The following is a 19,029-nucleotide window of genomic DNA, read 5'->3' as shown; positions in this document are numbered from 1 at the left end:
TAACTTCACCCATTACATTACTAAGGGGGGGGCATTTGAAAGGGGACCTAACACCCAATTACAGAATTTCCTATACTATAGTATACTATACTGGGAACAGAGCCATCTAGTGGCAGACAGCCTCACTGCACCTGTCAACACACTAACAATGTTGGCATGCAATATTTCTGTTTTGGTTTGTTTATTTATTTTGCAACATCGCATGAGATAATAAGAGTCAATTCATCAACATAAAATATCCAATGTGAAGCAAATACCACCAAAAAAAGATACATGGTGGGAACCCCTCATAATGGGCACAGAGGGTGTACAGACCCGAGAACTCAGCACAGGATGGTGGGAACCTCTCATAATGGGCACAGCAGGTGTACAGACCTGGGAACTCAGCACAGGGATGGTGGGAACCCCTCATAATGGGCACAGCGGGTGTACAGACCCGAGAACTCAGCACAGGGATGGTGGGAACCTCTCATAATGGGCACAGCAGGTGTACAGACCTGGGAACTCAGCACAGGGATGGTGGGAACCCCTCATAATGGGCACAGCGGGTGTACAGACCCGGGAACTCAGCACAGGGATGGTGGAACCCCTCATAATGGGCACAGCGGGTGTACAGACCCGGGAACTCATTTGATAAAAGTTTGAGATTTGGGGGAATTGAGTTATCTATCCAAAAAGTTTGTATCCAGCCAGCTAGGCTCTTGCAGTACATAATCGTTGGAGATTGTACAATCAGATTGCATTGTGTATGGCGAGTTCACTTTAATCGATGTAAAAATCTGGCCAAACACACAAAGTGTCCATTGTGGGTGGAGTGCCCCTTTAGTAGAATTCCCGGGGGTGTGTCCTGACTCCTCTTCCTATGTTTTCCCGTCTCCTCAGGCAGCCAATGCTAAGTTGTGTGCTATGCGGGCTCTCCCCCCCCCTCCCCCCCTCTCCTCCTCCTCCTCCTCCTCCTCCTCCTCCCTCATCTCCACCCTCCTTCCTCCCTCTCCTCTCTTTCCCTCAAACATGGCGAAGTCCTATGATCATCTCTTCAAACTTCTTCTGATCGGGGACAGCGGGGTCGGGGAAGACGTGTTTGATCGTCCGCTTCTCCGAGGACAGCTTCAACAGCACCTATATCTCCACCATAGGTGAGCCTCCCCTCCCCCACCCCACAACCTATGTCCGCATTCCCAAAAAAATAAATAAATAAATAAGTCGTGTCCCGTCCTGCTGACTTCACAGAACACTGCGATTGTAAGCTCTGTGGGTCAGACTTCGTCCTCTCGCGATATCCGCCTCCAGTCTACTGCGCCGTCCCCGGACCTGCAGCCAAAAGGTTCATTCAAAAAGATCGCCGACCCTGTTTTTTTTTTGGAAGATAATTATTTGTCTTAAAAAAAAAAAAATCTTCCCGATTGGACCCGAAAACGTACAGCGCGGTGGGTTTAATAACATCATCGATCCCGCTACCGATCAGTCTGACCAATCGAGGGGACCGCCTTTGCGTATTTGCTGCGGTTGAGTGAAAGTTTTTCTTTTTTTTATAGTTGCGCCCGGTTTGGCTGAGATTGGGAAAACCCCTCAGTAGGTCAACGACCTTCATAAAATCACCGCGCCGCATTTCATAATCCTGTCCGCACTCTCATATAATATATATATTTTTGATTCTTTTTTTTTTTTTTTTTTTAATTCTTTATTATCATTTTTATCTTTAAGATATTGAATTTTACTTCATACACTTTTTGTCGGAATCTCTCCGGTCAGTTGTTTGACTCTTCCAGTCAGTTTGGTGGAACCCTCTCCAGTCGCTTTTTTCGCTCTCAGTCTTTGATTGATTTTTGTCGGAATCTCTCTTTGGTCAGGTTTGTTTAATCGATTTTGTCGGATTCTCTCGGGTCAGTTTTTCAGACTCTGTCCAGTCGGTTTGGTGGACTCTCTCTGGTCGGTTTGTAGGAAGCTCTATTTGGTCGGTTTGGTGAAAACTCTCGAGTCAGTTTTGTTGGAATCTCAGTTCAGTTTTGTTAGAATCTCTATTTGGTCGGTTTGGTGGAATCTCTTTCTAGGGTCGGTTTGTCAGACTTTCTGGGGTTGGTTTTGGTGGAATTTCTCTGGGGTTGATTTTGGTGAATTTCTCTGGGGGTTGATTTTGGTGAATCTCTCTGGGGTTGATTTTGGTGGAATCTCTCTGGGGTTGATTTTGGTGGAATCTCTCTGGGGTTGATTTTGGTGGAATCTCTCTGGGGTTGGTTTTGTTGGCGACTCTCTGGGGTCGGTTTGTCGGGGACTCTCTGGGGTCGGTTGGTCGGACTCTCTGGGGTCGGTTTTGTTAGAATCTCTACTTGATAGGTTTTGTTAGAATCTCTATTTGGTCGTTTTTAGTGAATCTCTCTGGGGTCGGTTTTAGTGGAATCTCTCTGGGGTCAGTTTTAAGTGGAATCTCTCTGGGTTGGTTTGGCGAAATCTCTCGAGTCAGTTTTGTTGGAAACTTTCAGGGAGGTTTTGTTGGACTCTCAGGTCAGTTTTGTTAGAATCTCTATTGGGTTGGTTTTGGAATCTCTCTGGGGTTGGTTTTGTGAAACCTCTCTTTGGTCGGACTCTCTGGTCGGTTTGGTGGAACTCTCTTTGGTCGGACTCTCTGGGGTGGGTTTGGTGGAACCTCTCTTTTGGTCGGACTCTCTGGGGTCGGTTTGGTGGAACCTCTCTTTGGTCGGACTCTCTGGGGTCGGTTTGGTGGAACCTCTCTTTGGTCGGACTCTCTGGGGTCGGTTTGGTGGAACCTCTCTTTGGTCGGACTCTCTGGGGTCGGTTTGGTGGAACCTCTCTTTGGTCGGACTCTCTGGGGTCGGTTTGGTGGAACCTCTCTTTGATCGGACTCTCTGGGGTCGGTTTGGTGGAATCTCCCGAGTCAGTTTGTTGTCGGAGATCTCCTTGTGATGTGAGGTGGGTTCCTGGTTGTTGTGTCTCTCGTTGTATCTCTTTATCTTCTCTCTGATGTGACATCATCCGGTTACTTTGTTTCATCTTTGTTATCAGATGATTCTCCGCGCCGTCTGCTGTCATTGTCATTCTTCAGCTTCTGTTTTGTGGATCTCTCGGTGGTTTGGAAGCAGCTGATGAATTCTTGTAAAAAAAAAAAATCTGACAGCGGCAGTCTCTTTTTGTTCACTGTCCCACTATTCAGAGCTCCGCTGCTTGTTTGGGATTAAAGTCTTTTCTGCTGATCAGCGTTTTCCTCCAGAGTATTCAAAGCCAAAATTTTGTGTTTTTCTGTGTTGTATTCTTTTTTTTGGGTCATTGGTGTCCCATTGGGTGATTTCCCTTCACTTCCTGCCCCATAGACACTACAGGAAGTGAGAGGAAATCCCTGGTTGTTGGCAGAATTAGTGTCCCCAATGAAGATTGTTTTTTTTTTCTCTAATCCTGTTGTGGTGACACCCAAAATTTTTCAATTTTTCTTTCGCTGGCGGGGTCTAATCCCTCTCCACTCCATCCAAAATGTAAAAAGTTTTTTGCCTTTAGTTACACTGCAATAGCAAAGTGTCCCCCCTTAGAAAGTTGTCACCAGAACAAGTGTCCCCGTTGGACCATTTCACCTTTTTTATTCCTGTAACGGTGACAACTGTAACACTTTGGATTCCTCATCACTTCCTGTTTTGGTGTCACCCAGACAAATGTAAAAAAAAAAAAATCTTCCTAATGAGGACATAGAAAAAAAAAATCTGACAAACGTTTAACCCTTTCACACTCACAAATTTTGGCAAAACCTTAAAAATGTTTTTAATTTTTTTTTTTTTTTCTAATTTAAAAAAATGTACTCCAGTTTGGAATATTCTTTCATTACTGGTGGATGGTGTGCGACAATCCCGTACGACTTTAAATATCAGCGCTATTCACGCGGTCGGTAGAATTGCGAACGACGCGTATTTGTTTTTGAAACCGCAGAAAATTTGTTTTTCTCTGTAAAAGTTTGGGGGGCTGGGGGGGGGGGGGCTGGGAGGGTGGTTAGTCAGCGTGGCCAGCCGGTCACTTTCTCGGAGCGCAGAACACACATCAGATGCTTCCTCGTTGTCACCGCCGGGACAAGGGGTGATGTCATTGCATAACAATGGCAGGAACAAGCGCTCCTTCTCATCACTTCACCAGTCCAATCAGAGCTCTTCCTTCCTCCCCCCCCCCCCTTTCCAAACCAGGGATGAGCTAACATGACCATCATCGCTTCACCAGAATTTTGCTAAAATTCTTAAATTTAGCTACATTTTGTGGCAGAATGAGCCTGAATCAGAGGAGGGGGGGGGGCAAAATATAGATTTTTTTTTTTTAATAAAAAAAAAGTAAAAACCCAGAAATGTGTTTTGTTTTGTTTTTTTTTTTTTTTTTTTTTTTTTTTTTTTTTACATATTCTTTAGATTTTTCCTGTAAAAAAAAAAAAAAAAATTCTGGGTATTTACTTTTTTTTGTTAAAAAACATCTATATTTTGCCCCCCTCTGCTGATTCAGGCTCATTCTGTCACAAAATGTTTTTTTTTATCAATCAATTAATTTATTTAGGCAAAATGCAATAAGAAAAGCACTTTGCAAAGCAACACAAAAAAAAAAAAAAAAAAAAAAGAAAAGTTTTCTATGTTGCTTGGCAGAGGATTTGTGTATTTTATGTTTTTTTTTTTTTTGGGGGGGGGGGGGGGTGGTGGTGAAAAAAACAACAAGGAAAAAAAGAAGAATGCTAATACAATAGGTAAAAAAAATACATATATACTTTTGTGCGCTTTTTTTTTTGTTTGTTTTGTTTTTTTCTGTAAAAATAAATAAAAATAAACCTAAAATAACAAAATACAGCAAACAGTAGATGGTCGACCAATATCGAAATACCTGGGTGATTCTAAATACAAAACATTTGTATCATGCAGCAGGAGGAACCATTCAATTATCTTAAGACAACAAAGAGGATAAAAAAAATGACGCCAGAAAAATTCTTTTTTTTTTTTTTTTGTGGATAATTTAATAATAAAACACACACAAAAAAAAAAGAAAGGCACTAGCAATATGAAAACAATATGAAAAATATTCTTACATTACACATACGCACATTTAAAAAAATAAAATAAAAAATACTAATACGATAAGTAAAAACATACAAATATATTTTTGTGCGCTGTTGCTTTTTTTAAATTGTATTTACCTTACCTCTTTTATCCTGTAAAGAAAAAAAAATACAGCAAACAGTAGATGATCAGCCAATAGCTGAATACCCGGGTACAGAACATTTGTATCGCGGAGGACCATTTGATTATCCTAAGACAGCAAATTATGCAAAAAAAAATTGTGCCAGAAAAATTCCATTTTTTATTTTATTTTATTTAAATTTATTTATTTATTTTTATTTTATTTTTGGCCAGTCTGCTGAATTTAAAATGCTTGTCTTTTGCTGATTGGTCGGCTGAATTTTGGTACCTTGTGTCTACATTCGCCAGACGGCCTGAGGTTAAACATTAGTCAGACCTCCCCCGGCTACTGTCACCTATCACCGCCGTGTGGAATGTCATCGTCTACAGAATTCAGGATGTACTGAATGACCCCCTTTTTCCCCACACTTCACCGCCTCGCTTTCCCGTCCCCCTTTTTGACGCATTTCTAGTGGTCACACCCCCGTAGCAGCTGGATGCACAGTGCAGGTCATGATGGTTATGATACATAACTCTGATTGGTCATACTGGTGACTGGGGGGGGGGGAGAAGTCCATTATTTTTATTATTTATTTTTTTCATTATTTAAATTTTTTTTGCATTATTATTATTGTTATTATTATTATTATTTTTTTTTTTTTTTAATACAACGGGGTCAATTCGCTAAAAGTTAAATAACGGCTAAAATGAAAAGGCGGTAAAATAACGCTTGTGGTAAATCAGTTGTGAAAGTGCAATTCACTAAGAATTTTGCGTTAAACACGGAATGCGGTATTTGTTCGATTTAGCGGTAAGTTACCGCACTGGGCTAGTTGACTCATTAGCTGTCAATTAAAAATGATGAAGAAAAAACAGCGTGGGTCCCCCCCCAATGTATACCAGGCCCCTCAGCTTTGGTATGGATTTTAAGGGGAACTCCACACCAGAATTAAAAAAAAAGAAAACAAAAAAGAAAAAAGGGCGTAGGGTCCCCCCCCCCCCCCAAAATCCATACCAGACCTTATCCGAGCATGGAGGTCAGGAAAGGGGGGACAGAGTAAGCGCCACCCCCCTCCTAAACCATACCAGGCCACATGCCCTAAGCATGGGGGGGTTGCATTGGGGCGAGGCTCCATCATGTTGATGGGGGACAAGGGCCTCATTCCCACAACCCTGGCCGGTGGTTGTGGGGGGTCTCGTGACGTCACTGACCCAGCATGCACCGGTCCGTGATGTAACAAGGGGGGGCGGCGCCACCAGGTGGCCCCCGCCCTTACCTATTTAAGAACTGTTAGATGGCAAAGCCAGCCGTCCTCGCGAGCGTAGCTTTTTTTTTTTTAATAAAGGAGTTGTCAAAAACTGACTCTGTGTTTTATTTACTTTTTGAAACTTTTTTTGGTGAATAGGTAGGGGTACTCAATATTCACTTACATGGGGGAGACCCCCACAAACACCGGCCAGGGTTTTGGGGATGAGGCCCTTGTCCTCATCAACATGGGGACAATATGCTATGGGGTTTTGGGTGGGGGGGCAGAGCCTTCCCATCCAAACCCCCCCCCCTCCCCCCATGTTGAAGGCATGTGGCCTGGTATGGTTCAGGAGGGGGGCGCTCACCCCCCCCCTTCCTGACCTGCCGAGTTGAGTACATGAGTTGCATGACTGTGTTATGGCATGCCAGATCTGAAGGGCCTTGTAGGCATTGGGGGGACCCCACACCATTTTTTTTATTTTAATTTTTAATTGTCGGCATGTTTCTTGCATTCAGCTATTACATATACTTTCATACAGCATAATAAATATATATATATATATATATATATATATATATATATATATATATATAATTATTTTTTATGAATTGGACTTAATTTACCGCATGCAATAATTTATGCAAATGCGACGCATGACTGTGTTATCGCATGCGGTAAACGTTCCTGAATTGACCCCCGTTACCTTTTTTTTTTTCTAATTTTTTTTGCTTTTTGTTTCTTTGCAGGGATCGACTTTAAAATCCGGACCACGGAGATCCAGGGGAAGAAGATCAAGCTGCAAGTTTGGTGAGAAAATGCTTTCCCCTCCCCCCTCCCCCCTCCCACTCCCACATCCTCCACTGGGCTGCCAAGCCTACAGGATTCAGGTTTTCATGCCGTCACCCACCCAGAATGAGGCCGGACTCATCCAATTGGTAGGGAGGTCGCTAATGCCCAATGATACATGGGGATCTCCCTGCCAATGGATGAGTCCGGCCTCATTCTGGGTGAGTGACGGCATGAAAACCTGAATTTTAATTCGCCGTCTGCTTTTCCTAGAACTCAGACAGCTGCTAAGTAGCAAAAAAAAGAACAAACAAACTTTCTTTAAAACTGGTTTTATAACAGTTGTTGGCATTTGCAGAGGACTTTGCTCCGTCCCTATCAGTCCCTTCCTCCTGTTTTATATCATTTGGGTGAAAGACATAATATAATAAAAATATATGTCCTCCTACCAGGCTACAGGGGTAATCCAAGGCTTTGGGTGGCAATAACAAACCTGCCCAACCCCACTATGTGGAAGTCTACACAGCTTTCTTTTTCTTCCTCCTTTGTTACATCGCAGTGCTGCAGATCTCCTGCGCCCTCTTTGCAGCCACTTCCCGTCTCCATACACTACAGTGATGGCTGCCACAGCATTTCTCAGGGCGGGACCCCCCGATGGTGACACCAGGGGGCAATGTCTGTGTAATAAGTGCTGATCTACGGCCACTTGTAGTCACCATGGGAAGCACCTGTGATGGGGTGACAACACTGGAACGCAATGGGGGGAGAGGACAGAGTGTTGTCACCCTATAACAGGAGCATTTCATTGGTTGGGCTACAGATATGACGAGGTGTCCGTCTCTCTCTCTCTCTCTCTCTCTCTCTCTCTCTCTCTCTCTCTCTCTCTCTCTCTCTCTCTCTCTCTCTCTCTCTCTCTCTCTCTCTCTCTCTCTCTCTCTCTCTCTCTCTCTCTCTCTCTCTCTCTCTCTCTCTCTCTCTCTCTCTCTCTCTCTCTCTCTCTCTCTCTCTCTCTCTCTCTCGTCTGAACACAATGTGTGGAATTCCCCCGGGGGGTTATTTGTTTGGTGGCAGCTGTGCCTGGAGCAATATTGGGGAGGATTGCAGAACAAATAATAATTGTCACCAATGTGTGCACTGTCATCGTGTCTGCTTGAATTGGGTGTACCGGCTCCTCCCCCTGGACTGAAACGGCTTCCTCCCTGTTTTCACCGCACACTGTGAGCTTCTCACAATGTGCACTAGAAGCTGCAGCAAGTCAGACAGAGCCCCGCCTCATTTCCTGGCTGGAAAACCTCCAGCATCATCTAGCCCTTTCCTGACTGTCAGCCTGAGTGTCCCTGGCTCCTCCCCCTTTCATCAAAGCTGGGACAAAAGGGGCAGAAGGGGGGCACGTGCCCCAGTCTCAGTTCCACAGCCTGACTGTCCCTGGCCCCGCCCCCTTTCATCAAAGTTGGGGCAGAAGGGGGGCACATACCCCAGTCTCAGTTCCACAGCCTGACTGTCCCTGGCCCCGCCCCTGTCATCAAAGCTGGGACACAGGGGGCAGAAGGGGGGCACGTTCCCCAGTCTTAGTTTCACAGCCTGATTGTCCCTGGCCCCGCCCCTTTCATCAAAGCTGGGACACAGGAGGCAGAAGGGGGGCATGTGCCCCAGACTCAGTTCCACAGCCTGACTGGCCCTGCCCCTTTCATCAAAGCTGGGACACAGGGGGCAGAAGGGGGGCACGTGCCCCAGACTCAGTTCCACAGCCTGACTGGCCCTGCCCCTTTCATCAAAGCTGGGACACAGGGGGCAGAAGGGGGGCACGTGCCCCAGACTCAGTTCCACAGCCTGACTGGCCCCGCCCCTTTCATCAAAGCTGGGACACAGGGGGCAGAAGGTGGGCATGTGCCCCAGACTCAGTTCCACAGCCTGACTGGCCCTGCCCCTTTCATCAAAGCTGGGACACAGGGGGCAGAAGGGGGGCACGTGCCCCAGTCTCAGTTCCGCAGCCTAACTGTCCCCGCCCCTTTCTTTAAAGCTGGGACACAGGGGGCAGAAGGGGGGCATGTTCCCCAGACTCATTCCACAGCCTGACTGTCCCTGGCCCCGCCCCTTTCATCAAAGCTGGGACAAAGGGGGCAGAAGGGGGGCACGTGCCCCAGTCTCAGTTCCACAGCCTGACTGTCCCTAGCCCCGCCCCTTTCATCAAAAATGGGACAAAGGGGCACGTGCCCCAGACTCAGTTCCACAGCCTGACTGTCCCTGGCCCCGCCCCCTTTCATCAAAGTTGGGGCAGAAGGGGGGCACATACCCCAGTCTCAGTTCCACAGCCTGACTGGCCCTGGCCCCGCCCCTGTCATCAAAGCTGGGACACAGGGGGCAGAAGGGGGGCACATTCCCCAGTCTTAGTTTCATAGCCTGATTGTCCCTGGCCCTGCCCCTTTCATCAAAGCTGGGACACAGGGGGCAGAAGGGGGGCATGTGCCCCAGACTCAGTTCCACAGCCTGACTGGCCCTGGCCCCGCCCCTTTCTTTAAAGCTGGGACACAGGGGGCAGAAGGGGGGCATGTGCCCCAGACTCAGTTCCACAGCCTGACTGTCCCTGGCCCCGCCCCTTTCATCAAAGCTGGGACAAAGGGGGCAGAAGGGGGGCACGTGCCCCAGACTCATTCCACAGCCTGACTGTCCTTGGCTCCACCCCTTTCAATATTTGGAATTCGATTCTGTCAATCATGGAGGCTCAGCGTCCCATGTGGGCGTTACCTATGCAAATACGGCGCGCTTAGGAACGCTCACTCCTCCAAATGGACACCCGCCCATCGAGGCATTTTGATATTTGCATTTTTGATATTTGCATAACTCCTCCCACTGCTTGCATTAGGACTGAGGAGTACTGTGATGTAATCAGGACGCTATGTACTGGCCCCTCCCACCAGCCAAGATCTGCCCGCCCCCGGGGTAAAAGAGAACGACATTGGTCGGTTGTATGTGGGGAAAAATTGTTTTATGAATGAGTGACGCTCGATATTTATACAGCATGTCCTCTCCTCCTCCAGGGACACGGCCGGCCAGGAAAGATTCAAAACCATCACTACGGCGTATTACCGGGGCGCCATGGTGAGTACCGCACCGGACTCCGAGCAATGTGTACATTCCTGTTGTGGGCTTCTTAATTCAGTAATAACATTTTCATTACCAGGATTATAAATAATACATCAGCTGTCTGAGCAATGTTTATAAACAATGTTACGTTGTATCTCTCTATCTGTCTGATCAATGTTTATAAACTCTCTATCTCTATCTCTGTCTCTATCTCTGTCTCTGTCTCTATCTCTATCTCTCTTACACAATGTTACTTTGTATCTCTGTCTGAGATCTGTTTATAAACATCAGACGGGAGATAGAGCGATACAAAGGAACATTGTTTATAAACATTGTGTCAGATGGTCAGTGATATTACATCTTCCACGGTTGCTCTATTATTTAGGGGTGGGGCCACATTAAAACTGATTCTTTGCAGCGCCAGTGACTCGGTATCTCCGTGTCTTTTCAGGGGATCATCCTGGTCTATGACATCACAGATGAGCGATCGTTCGAGAACATTCAGAACTGGATGAAGAGCATTAAAGAGGTAAGCTCGGCCTATTGGGAGGGGGGGGGGGGGTGATGTCAAATACTCATCCCATTGCAGCCAATTAGAATTCACCCCAAATACATTTTCGAACCAAGCAGATTTGAGATCTGCCCCACCCCCCCGATCGACATAAAGCTGCCACCCCCTTCCCGCCAGCCTGATTTTTAGCTTTCAGCTGGCGGCCGGCAACCCCCCCCCCAATTTAGGTAATGAGACTTATCGGTTGTGGGTGGAGCTGTGTGGGCGGTCCGTCACATCATATGACAGGTGGTGACGTCACGCCATCTTGTTTTTTTTTTTTTTTTTGTCTCTGGCAGAATGCGGCTGCGGGGGTGGAGAGGATGCTTCTGGGGAACAAATGCGACATGGAGAGCCGGAGGAAAGTCCAGAAGGAGCGCGGCGAAAAGGTAAACGCACGACTTCCAAAGGGAGAGAGTACTGAAGATGCTTCATATGGGGGGTGGGGGGTGCACACCTGCTGAAACCCGACATCAGGCTTTCGGGTGAAGGTGGGGAGGAGAGGGAGGGGTGGCTGCTTTCTGTAACATTTTCTTGTTCTGTTTTCCGCAGCTCGCCAAGGAACACGGGATCCGCTTCTTCGAGACCAGCGCCAAGTCCAGCCAGAACGTGGACGAGGTAAGACGTTGTGCCTGCTCTGCTCCAGCATGCGCCTATGGAAGGGGGCGGGCCTGCAGGAACAATGTTTTAGAGGGTGAATTTCGGGGGGACCCCACACCAATTTTTAATTTTCTTTTCTTTGGGCGCGGGGTTCCCCCCAATGCCGCCGCTGACTGTTTTTTTTTTTTTTTTTTTTTTCTTCCGTTTTTTGTTTCCTCAACAGTCATTCAACTTTCTGGCCACAGACATCCTGATGAACATGATGCGGAGGGCGGTAAGTGCTGATTGGCCACCGGTCACATGACCCCTCCCCTCTGAGTCCCGCGGCTGACCCCCCCCCCCCCTCACTCTTTTCTCTCTCTTCCTTATCCTGCAGGGTCACGGCATGAAGGACCCGGTGGATTTAAAGAGCCCCACCAAGAAGGGAAGCAGCAAGTGCTCGCTGGTGTAAGGAGCGGAGTGCCCCTTTATGCCGCCGTCGTATCAGAGACTTTAGATTCCAATAAGAGACAATTTGGTGGCCCCGCCCTCCACAGGGTGTCATCCCCCCCCCCCCCACATTGTTTGGTTTAGATTAAAGAGCGTTAACAAGGGGGAAGCTGCCACCCCCTGCGCCCCAGAGCTCTGCCTCCGCTAATGTCCCCCATGTTGTTACAGATTTTAAAGGTAGGCTCCCCTGAGAGAAATATGGCCGCCATCCTCGGCTTCCACTGTATTCAGGACTCCCGAGTCGAAGGATGACCGTGACAGCCGGGGATCCGCATTCCTTTTTAAGAGATCATTTCCTCTTCTGGAAGAAGTTTGATACGTTGCGGCGGATCCCCTCCGCCGCTGTTGGCGGTACCCAATCCCTCTCTTGTGGCGGTATAAGTTCTTGAAGTATCCACCGCTCCCAATGGAAAACATTCCTACCCCCCCTTTTAAGGAAAAACCGCCTGAACATTCCAGATGGGTACTTCAAGAGCCTGGAGAGGAAGAACGATCGCCATGACTACTACGTACGGAGGTGGCACCCTGAAAAACGTCAGTGGAGGACGAAACTCGTCAGGAAGTGCTATACCCAAAATCCGTGATTGCAGTATTATTTTGGGGGGGGGGGGTCATTAAGTGGCACCCCGCTTCCAAGACTGTGAGCCTGTCCCCAGAAATGACGGATTTCTATTGGAGGATCAGAGGGGATGGGGGCGGGCAGCTGTTACAGGAGGGTCCAGGGAAGTGCCTGGTGCATGCTGGGAGTTGTAGTTCCAAGATTTGGAGGGTTGTGCAGGTTCCGACGAACTGATTGGATTGAAAATGAAGAGTGTTGCTTTTCTTCGGCCAATGAGACGAAGCGAAAAGGGAAATCGGGCCACCAATGAGTGTATCTGCCACTAATGACAGCTTTTCTCCCACACGGCCAATCAGGGGCCGCCTCTTATTTTTCTCCTAGAAGTGATCGTCTGGCAGCAAACTTTTCTGAGGCTTTTTATAAATCTTACCTTATATGGGCGGAAGGCTCTGATTGGTGGAAAACTTTTCTGAGACTTTATAAAACTTACCTTATATGGGCGGAAGGATCTGATTGGTGGAAAACTTTTTTTTTCTTCTCTAGAATTGGAGGCGGAGCTGACGTCCCATTGGTCGGATCGCTAGTTTTGGTTACTGTACAATGCATCTTGTTAACATGTTTTATGTCTTTCTATGAGGAAAATACAATTTTCTAACATTTTGTTACTCTGTGTCTCTTCATTTCCTTCACCTGGAAATCCGGGGAGCCCAAAATGCAACCAAACCCCGCCTCCCCCATGCACAGAGGTAAATCGAAAACCCGCTCAGCCCATTGGACAAAACACATTTCATGTTGGATGGAGCGGGGGAGGGGCAGAACTTCCCCTTTTTACCGGTGACAACTGCATCAACTCATTTTATGTATGGGTGTCACAGGGACAGGAAGTGAGGAAAAAGTTCACCAATGGGGGGGTCACAGGTAGAAGTAAAAACTCTTCCCCCACTCCGTCCTTAACCAAAAACAAAAAATCTTTTGGCTGGTGTTGGGCTGTTCACTGCTCGGTGCAGGAAGTGATGTCACCCAATTTCCCTGAAATCAGTGATTATGACGGACATCTGTAAGGTGGAAACCAGTTAGTATTCAGTGGCAGTCTGTGGTCACATGATCTATTCTTACAGAAAAAAAATTGCAGCTGTACGGTCACAGTGGAAGTTCAAAATATCTTATTTCCAACAAAGAGGACCTGTTAGACCCATAGACCTATAAAAAGGACCTGATAGACCTATAAGGAGGACCTGTTAGACCCATAGACCTATAAAGAGGACCTGATAGACCTTTAAGGAGGACCTGTTAGACCCATAGACCTATAAAGAGGACCTGATAGACCCATAGACCTATAAAGTGGGCCTGTTAGACCCATAGACCTATAAAGAGGACCTGAAAGACCTATGAGGAGGACCTGTTAGACCCATAGACCTATAAGGAGGACCTGTTAGACCCATAGACCTATAAGGAGGATCTGATAGACCTATAAGGAGGACATGTTAGACCCATAGACCTATAAAAAGGACCTGATAGACCTATAAAGAGGACCTGTTAGACCCATAGACCTATAAAGAGGACCTGTTAGACCCATAGAACTATAAAGAGCACCTGTTAGACCCATAGAACTATAAAGAGGACCTGATAGACCTATAAGGAGGACCTGTTAGACCCATAGACCTATAAAAAGGATCTGATAGACCTATAAGAAGGACCTGTTAGACCCATAGACCTATAAAAAGGATCTGATAGACCTATAAGGAGGACCTGTTAGACCCATAGACCTATAAAAAGGACCTGATAGACCTATAAGGAGGACCTGTTAGACCCATAGACCTATAAAAAGGACCTGATAGACCTATAAGGAGGACCTGTTAGACCCATAGACCTATAAAGAGGACCTGATAGACCCATAGACCTATACAGTGGGCCTGTTAGACCCATAGACCTATAAAGAGGACCCGATAGACCTATAAGGAGGACCTGTTAGACCCATAGACCTATAAGGAGAATCTGATAGACCTATAAGGAGGACCTGTTAGACCCATAGACCTATAAAGAGGACCTGTTAGACCCATAGACCTATAAAGAGGACCTGATAGACCTATAAGGAGGACCTGTTAGACCCATAGACCTATAAGGAGGACCTGTTTGACCCAGAGACTTATAAAGAGGACCTGATAGACCTATAAGGAGGACATGTTAGACCTATAAGGAGGACCTGTTAGACCCATAGACCTATAAGGAGGACCTGTTGGACCCATAGACTTATAAAGAGGACCTGATAGACCTATAAGGAGGACCTGTTAGACCGTTAGACCTATAAGGAGGACCTGTTAGACCCATAGACCTATAAAGAGCACCTGATAGACCCATAGACCTATAAAGAGCATCTGATAGACCCATAGACCTATAAAGAGGACCTGATAGACCTATAAGGAGGACCTGTTGGACCCATAGACCTATAAAGAGGACCTGTTAGATCCGTTTTATAGGTCTAAGTGTCTAACAAGTCCTCTTTATAGGTGGAACAGGTCCTCTTTTATAGGTCCAACAGGCCCTCTGTCCTCTTTTATATGTCCAATAGGCCTTCTTTAGAGCTCTAAGTGTCTGCTAGACCTATAACATGGACCTGTTAGATAGGTGGAACAGGTCATCTTTATAGGTCTAAGTATCTAACAGGTCCACTTTATAGGTCTAGCAGACACTTAGAACTCTAAAGAGGACCTTTTCCACCTATGACTAATTCATAATTTAAAAAAAGAGGCCTCCGCTCCTTAGATTTCTGCATGGAGGACCTCCAAAAAATCTGAACTGAGGCTGAGGAGTGCGGCTGCCTTGTGTGTATGGAGTTCATTTTTTTTAAAATATACTTTACATTGTTAACAGGTCCTCTTTGCTGGCACACATGACTCAGTCTTACTTATTCCTTGAAGCTGAAGTTTAATCTGCTTATATTTCCCCTTCCCTGGCACCTAAGGCATGATAAAGTGGCCTCTTGGTCATTTCAGCATGCCGTATGTGCCCAATCAATGGGTGACGGTTCAGGGAGGTTTCACACTTTAGAAAAGTATTGTCTCCGTCAAGCAAACCTTCAGACTTCATTTGTAGCAACTGAGAAAATATTTGATTCCCCAGGATGATAATTTTTCAGTATTGGGCAATAATGATGACATCATAGGTCAGTTGACAGGTGAGAGGCCTTGTAACTGCGACATAAAATGTGGTGGGCGGCAGTTCCTGTTGTGTCCAGAGGAGGGCGCCCTGCAGGATATTCTAACAATGAGCTCAGTGACTCAGCCGCAGTTCCACCTATGGCCACACGGGGGCGGGCTCTAAACATACATTATGAATTATCACCATAGCGTGTATTTATTCTAATAATTATTTCGTTTATCATTTTTATAATACTATTAAAATATAATGTTAACATTTTTATATTAATAAAATATTAATATTATTATTTATTATTATTATACAGGATTTATATAGCGCCAACAGTTTGCACAGCGCTTTACAACATGAGGGCAAACAGTACAATTACAATGCAATTCAATACAGGAGGGATCAGAAGACCTATTATTGATAATAAATATTTATTATTATTATTATTTACTATTAGAAGAGCACCCTTTATATAGCATTTAGAATTGTTTTTTATTTTTTTTTTTAAATGCATTTTAATATTCATTACTGAAGTGAATGTACAGAAGCACTGCCTGAATTGTCAGTACTATATACTGTAAGTGCGTGTAAAAAAAAAAAAAAAAAGTTAAAATAAAAGCATAACATACATGAATATAAAAAAAAAATGGGGATGACTCCACTGACACTGCCTGAATTCTCAGTTCTATATAAATACATGTAAAAAAATTAAAAAAAAAAAAATTATATATATATATATATATATATATATATATATATATATATATATATATATAAATAATAAAACAAAAAAAAAAGGGCAGACTTGATGGGACCATGGCTGAATTGTCAATGTTATATAAATATCTCCCAAAAAGTAAAATAAAAAAAAAAATAAAAAAATGGAGCTAACTCAATTGACCATGTCTGAATTATTGATGCTATATAAATACCTGTAAAAAAAAGTTACAAAAAAACCCCCCAACACATATATAAATAAAAAAAAAATTTAAAAAAAGAAGCAGACTTGATCAACACTGTCCGAATTGTTGGTTCTATACTTGTATAAATAAATTAATAAAAAATATATATATATACCGTATTTATCGGCGTATGACACGCACCCCAAGTTTAGGAGGGAATTTTAAGGAAAAAAAAACTTACATTTAAATGCCCATCAATGCAGCCTTATCGGTGTCATTGCAGCCTTGCCCCCAGTGTCCATTACAGGCCTGGACAGATTTAAATATGCCACCGAGATTGCAGGGACTCGGCGGAGCGGAGCGAGCGCCACTGAGATCACAAGGACTGGGCGGAGCCGAGATACACATAGCCGGGTGTACTCGGCTCTTCTCAGTGCCGCTCACAGTCCCGCCCTATGATGGACATAACACAGGTCCAATGGCGGGACTGGGCGTGACTGTGAGCGGAGCCGAGAAGAGCCCAGTACACTCGGCTATGTATATGTCGGCGGCGATGGCTCCGCTCCGCTCACAATCAGCACAATTATACACCGATAAATACGGTATATACTGCTCAAAAGAATGAAAGGAACACTGAGAACACACATCAGATCTCAATGGGGAAAAAACCTCATGCTGGATATCTATACTGGTATGGACTGGGTAATGGGTTGGGATCTATACTGGTATGGACTGGGTAGTGTGTTGGGATCTATACTGGTATGGACTGGGTAATGTGTTGGGATCTATACTGGTATGGACTGGGTAATGTGTTGGGGTCTATACTGGTATGGACTGGGTAATGTGTTGGGGTCTATACTGGTATGGACTGGGTAATGTGTTGGGGTCTATACTGGTATGGACTGGGTAATGTGTTGGGATCTACAGTATACTGGTATGGACTGGGTAATGTGTTAGGATCTATACTGGTATGTACTGGGTAATGTGTTAGGATTTATACTGGTATGACTGGGCAAAGTGTTGGGATCTATACTGGTATGGACTGGGTAATGTGTTGGGATCTATACTGGTATGGACTGGGTAGTGTGTTGGGACCTATACTGGTATGGACTGGGTAATGTGTTGGGACCTATACTGGTATGGACTGGGTAATGTGTTGGGATCTATACTGGTATGGACTGGGTAATGTGTTGGGATCTATACTGGTATGGACTGGGTAGTGTGTTGGGATCTATACTGGTATGGACTGGGTAATGTGATGGGATCTATACTGGTATGGACTGGGTAGTGTGTTGGGATCTATACTGGTATGGACTGGGTAATGTGATGGGATCTATACTGGTATGGACTGGGTAGTGTGTTGGGATATATACTGGTATGGACTGGGTAGTGTGTTGGGATCTATACTGGTGTGGACTGGGTAATGTGTTAGGATCTATACTGGTATGGACTGGGTAATGTGATGGGATCTATACTGGTATGGACTGGGTAATGTGTTGGGATCTATACTGGTATGGACTGGGTAGTGTGTTGGGATCTATACTGGTGTGGACTGGGTAATGTGTTAGGATCTATACTGGTATGGACTGGGTAATGTGATGGGATCTATACTGGTATGGACTGGGTAATGTGTTGGGATCTATACTGGTATGGACTGGGTAATGTGTTAGGATCTATACTGGTATGGACTGGGTAATGTTTTGGGATCTATACTGGTATGGACTGGGGAATGTGTTAGGATCTATACTGGTGTGGACTGGGTAATGTGTTCGGAAGGAAAGGATGCCACATTGTTTGATGGAAATGAAAATTATCACCCTACAGAGGGCTGAATTCAAAGACACCCCGAAAATTAAAGTGAAAAAATGATGCAGCCGGCGAGTCCAATTTGCTGAAATTTCGTTGCAGAAACTCAGAATGGTCCTCAGTAGTTTGTGTGGCCCCCATGTGCTTGCATGCATGTCTGAGACGTTGGATTATGTCCTGGGGTATCACTTCCCAGATCTGGACCAGGACATCACTGAGCTCCTGAACAGACTGAGGTGCAACCTGGCAGCGTTGGATGGACCGAACCATAATGTCCCCGAGGTGTTCTATTGGATTCAGGTCAGGCGAGCATGGGGGGCCATTCAATGGTATAATTTCCTTCATCCTCCAGGACCTGGCTACATACTCTCACCATACGAGGCCGGGCCTTGTCATGCACCAGGGGGAACCCAGGACCCACTGCACCAGTGTAGGGTCTGACAATGGGTCCAAGGATTTCATCCCGATACCTAATGGCAGTCAGGGTGCCATTGTCTAGACTGTAAAGGTCTGTGTGTCCCTCCATGGATATGCCTCACCTGACCATTACTGACCCACCACCAAAACCGGTCATGCTGAACGATGTTACAGGCAGGATAACGTTCTCCACGGCTTTTCCAGAACCTTTCGCGTCTGTCACATGTGCTCAGGGTGAACCTGCTCTCATCTGTGAAAAGCACAGGGGGCCAGTGGTGGACCTGCCAATTCT

At 45.6% G+C, this 19,029-nt stretch overlaps 1 protein-coding gene across 1 annotated transcript; it reads left to right on the top strand.

Moving 5' to 3' along the window:
• The first annotated feature begins 996 nt into the window (after positions 1-996).
• RAB13 (RAB13, member RAS oncogene family) lies at positions 997-13,130 on the top strand. The gene is given in 9 exon segments (XM_073609216.1): positions 997-1,068; positions 1,070-1,136; positions 7,144-7,204; positions 10,222-10,282; positions 10,719-10,796; positions 11,117-11,206; positions 11,370-11,435; positions 11,641-11,691; positions 11,794-13,130. Coding segments are annotated over 9 exon segments (606 nt in total). The 5' UTR covers positions 997-1,011; the 3' UTR covers positions 11,869-13,130.
• Positions 13,131-19,029: the final 5,899 nt, after the last annotated feature.

Source organism: Aquarana catesbeiana, linkage group LG13 (genome assembly GCF_042186555.1).
Source record: "Aquarana catesbeiana isolate 2022-GZ linkage group LG13, ASM4218655v1, whole genome shotgun sequence".
NCBI classification, from domain to species: Eukaryota; Metazoa; Chordata; class Amphibia; order Anura; family Ranidae; genus Aquarana; species Aquarana catesbeiana.
The sequence above is the reverse complement of the archived record's forward strand: the minus strand, read 5'-3'. Positions and strand labels throughout refer to the sequence as shown.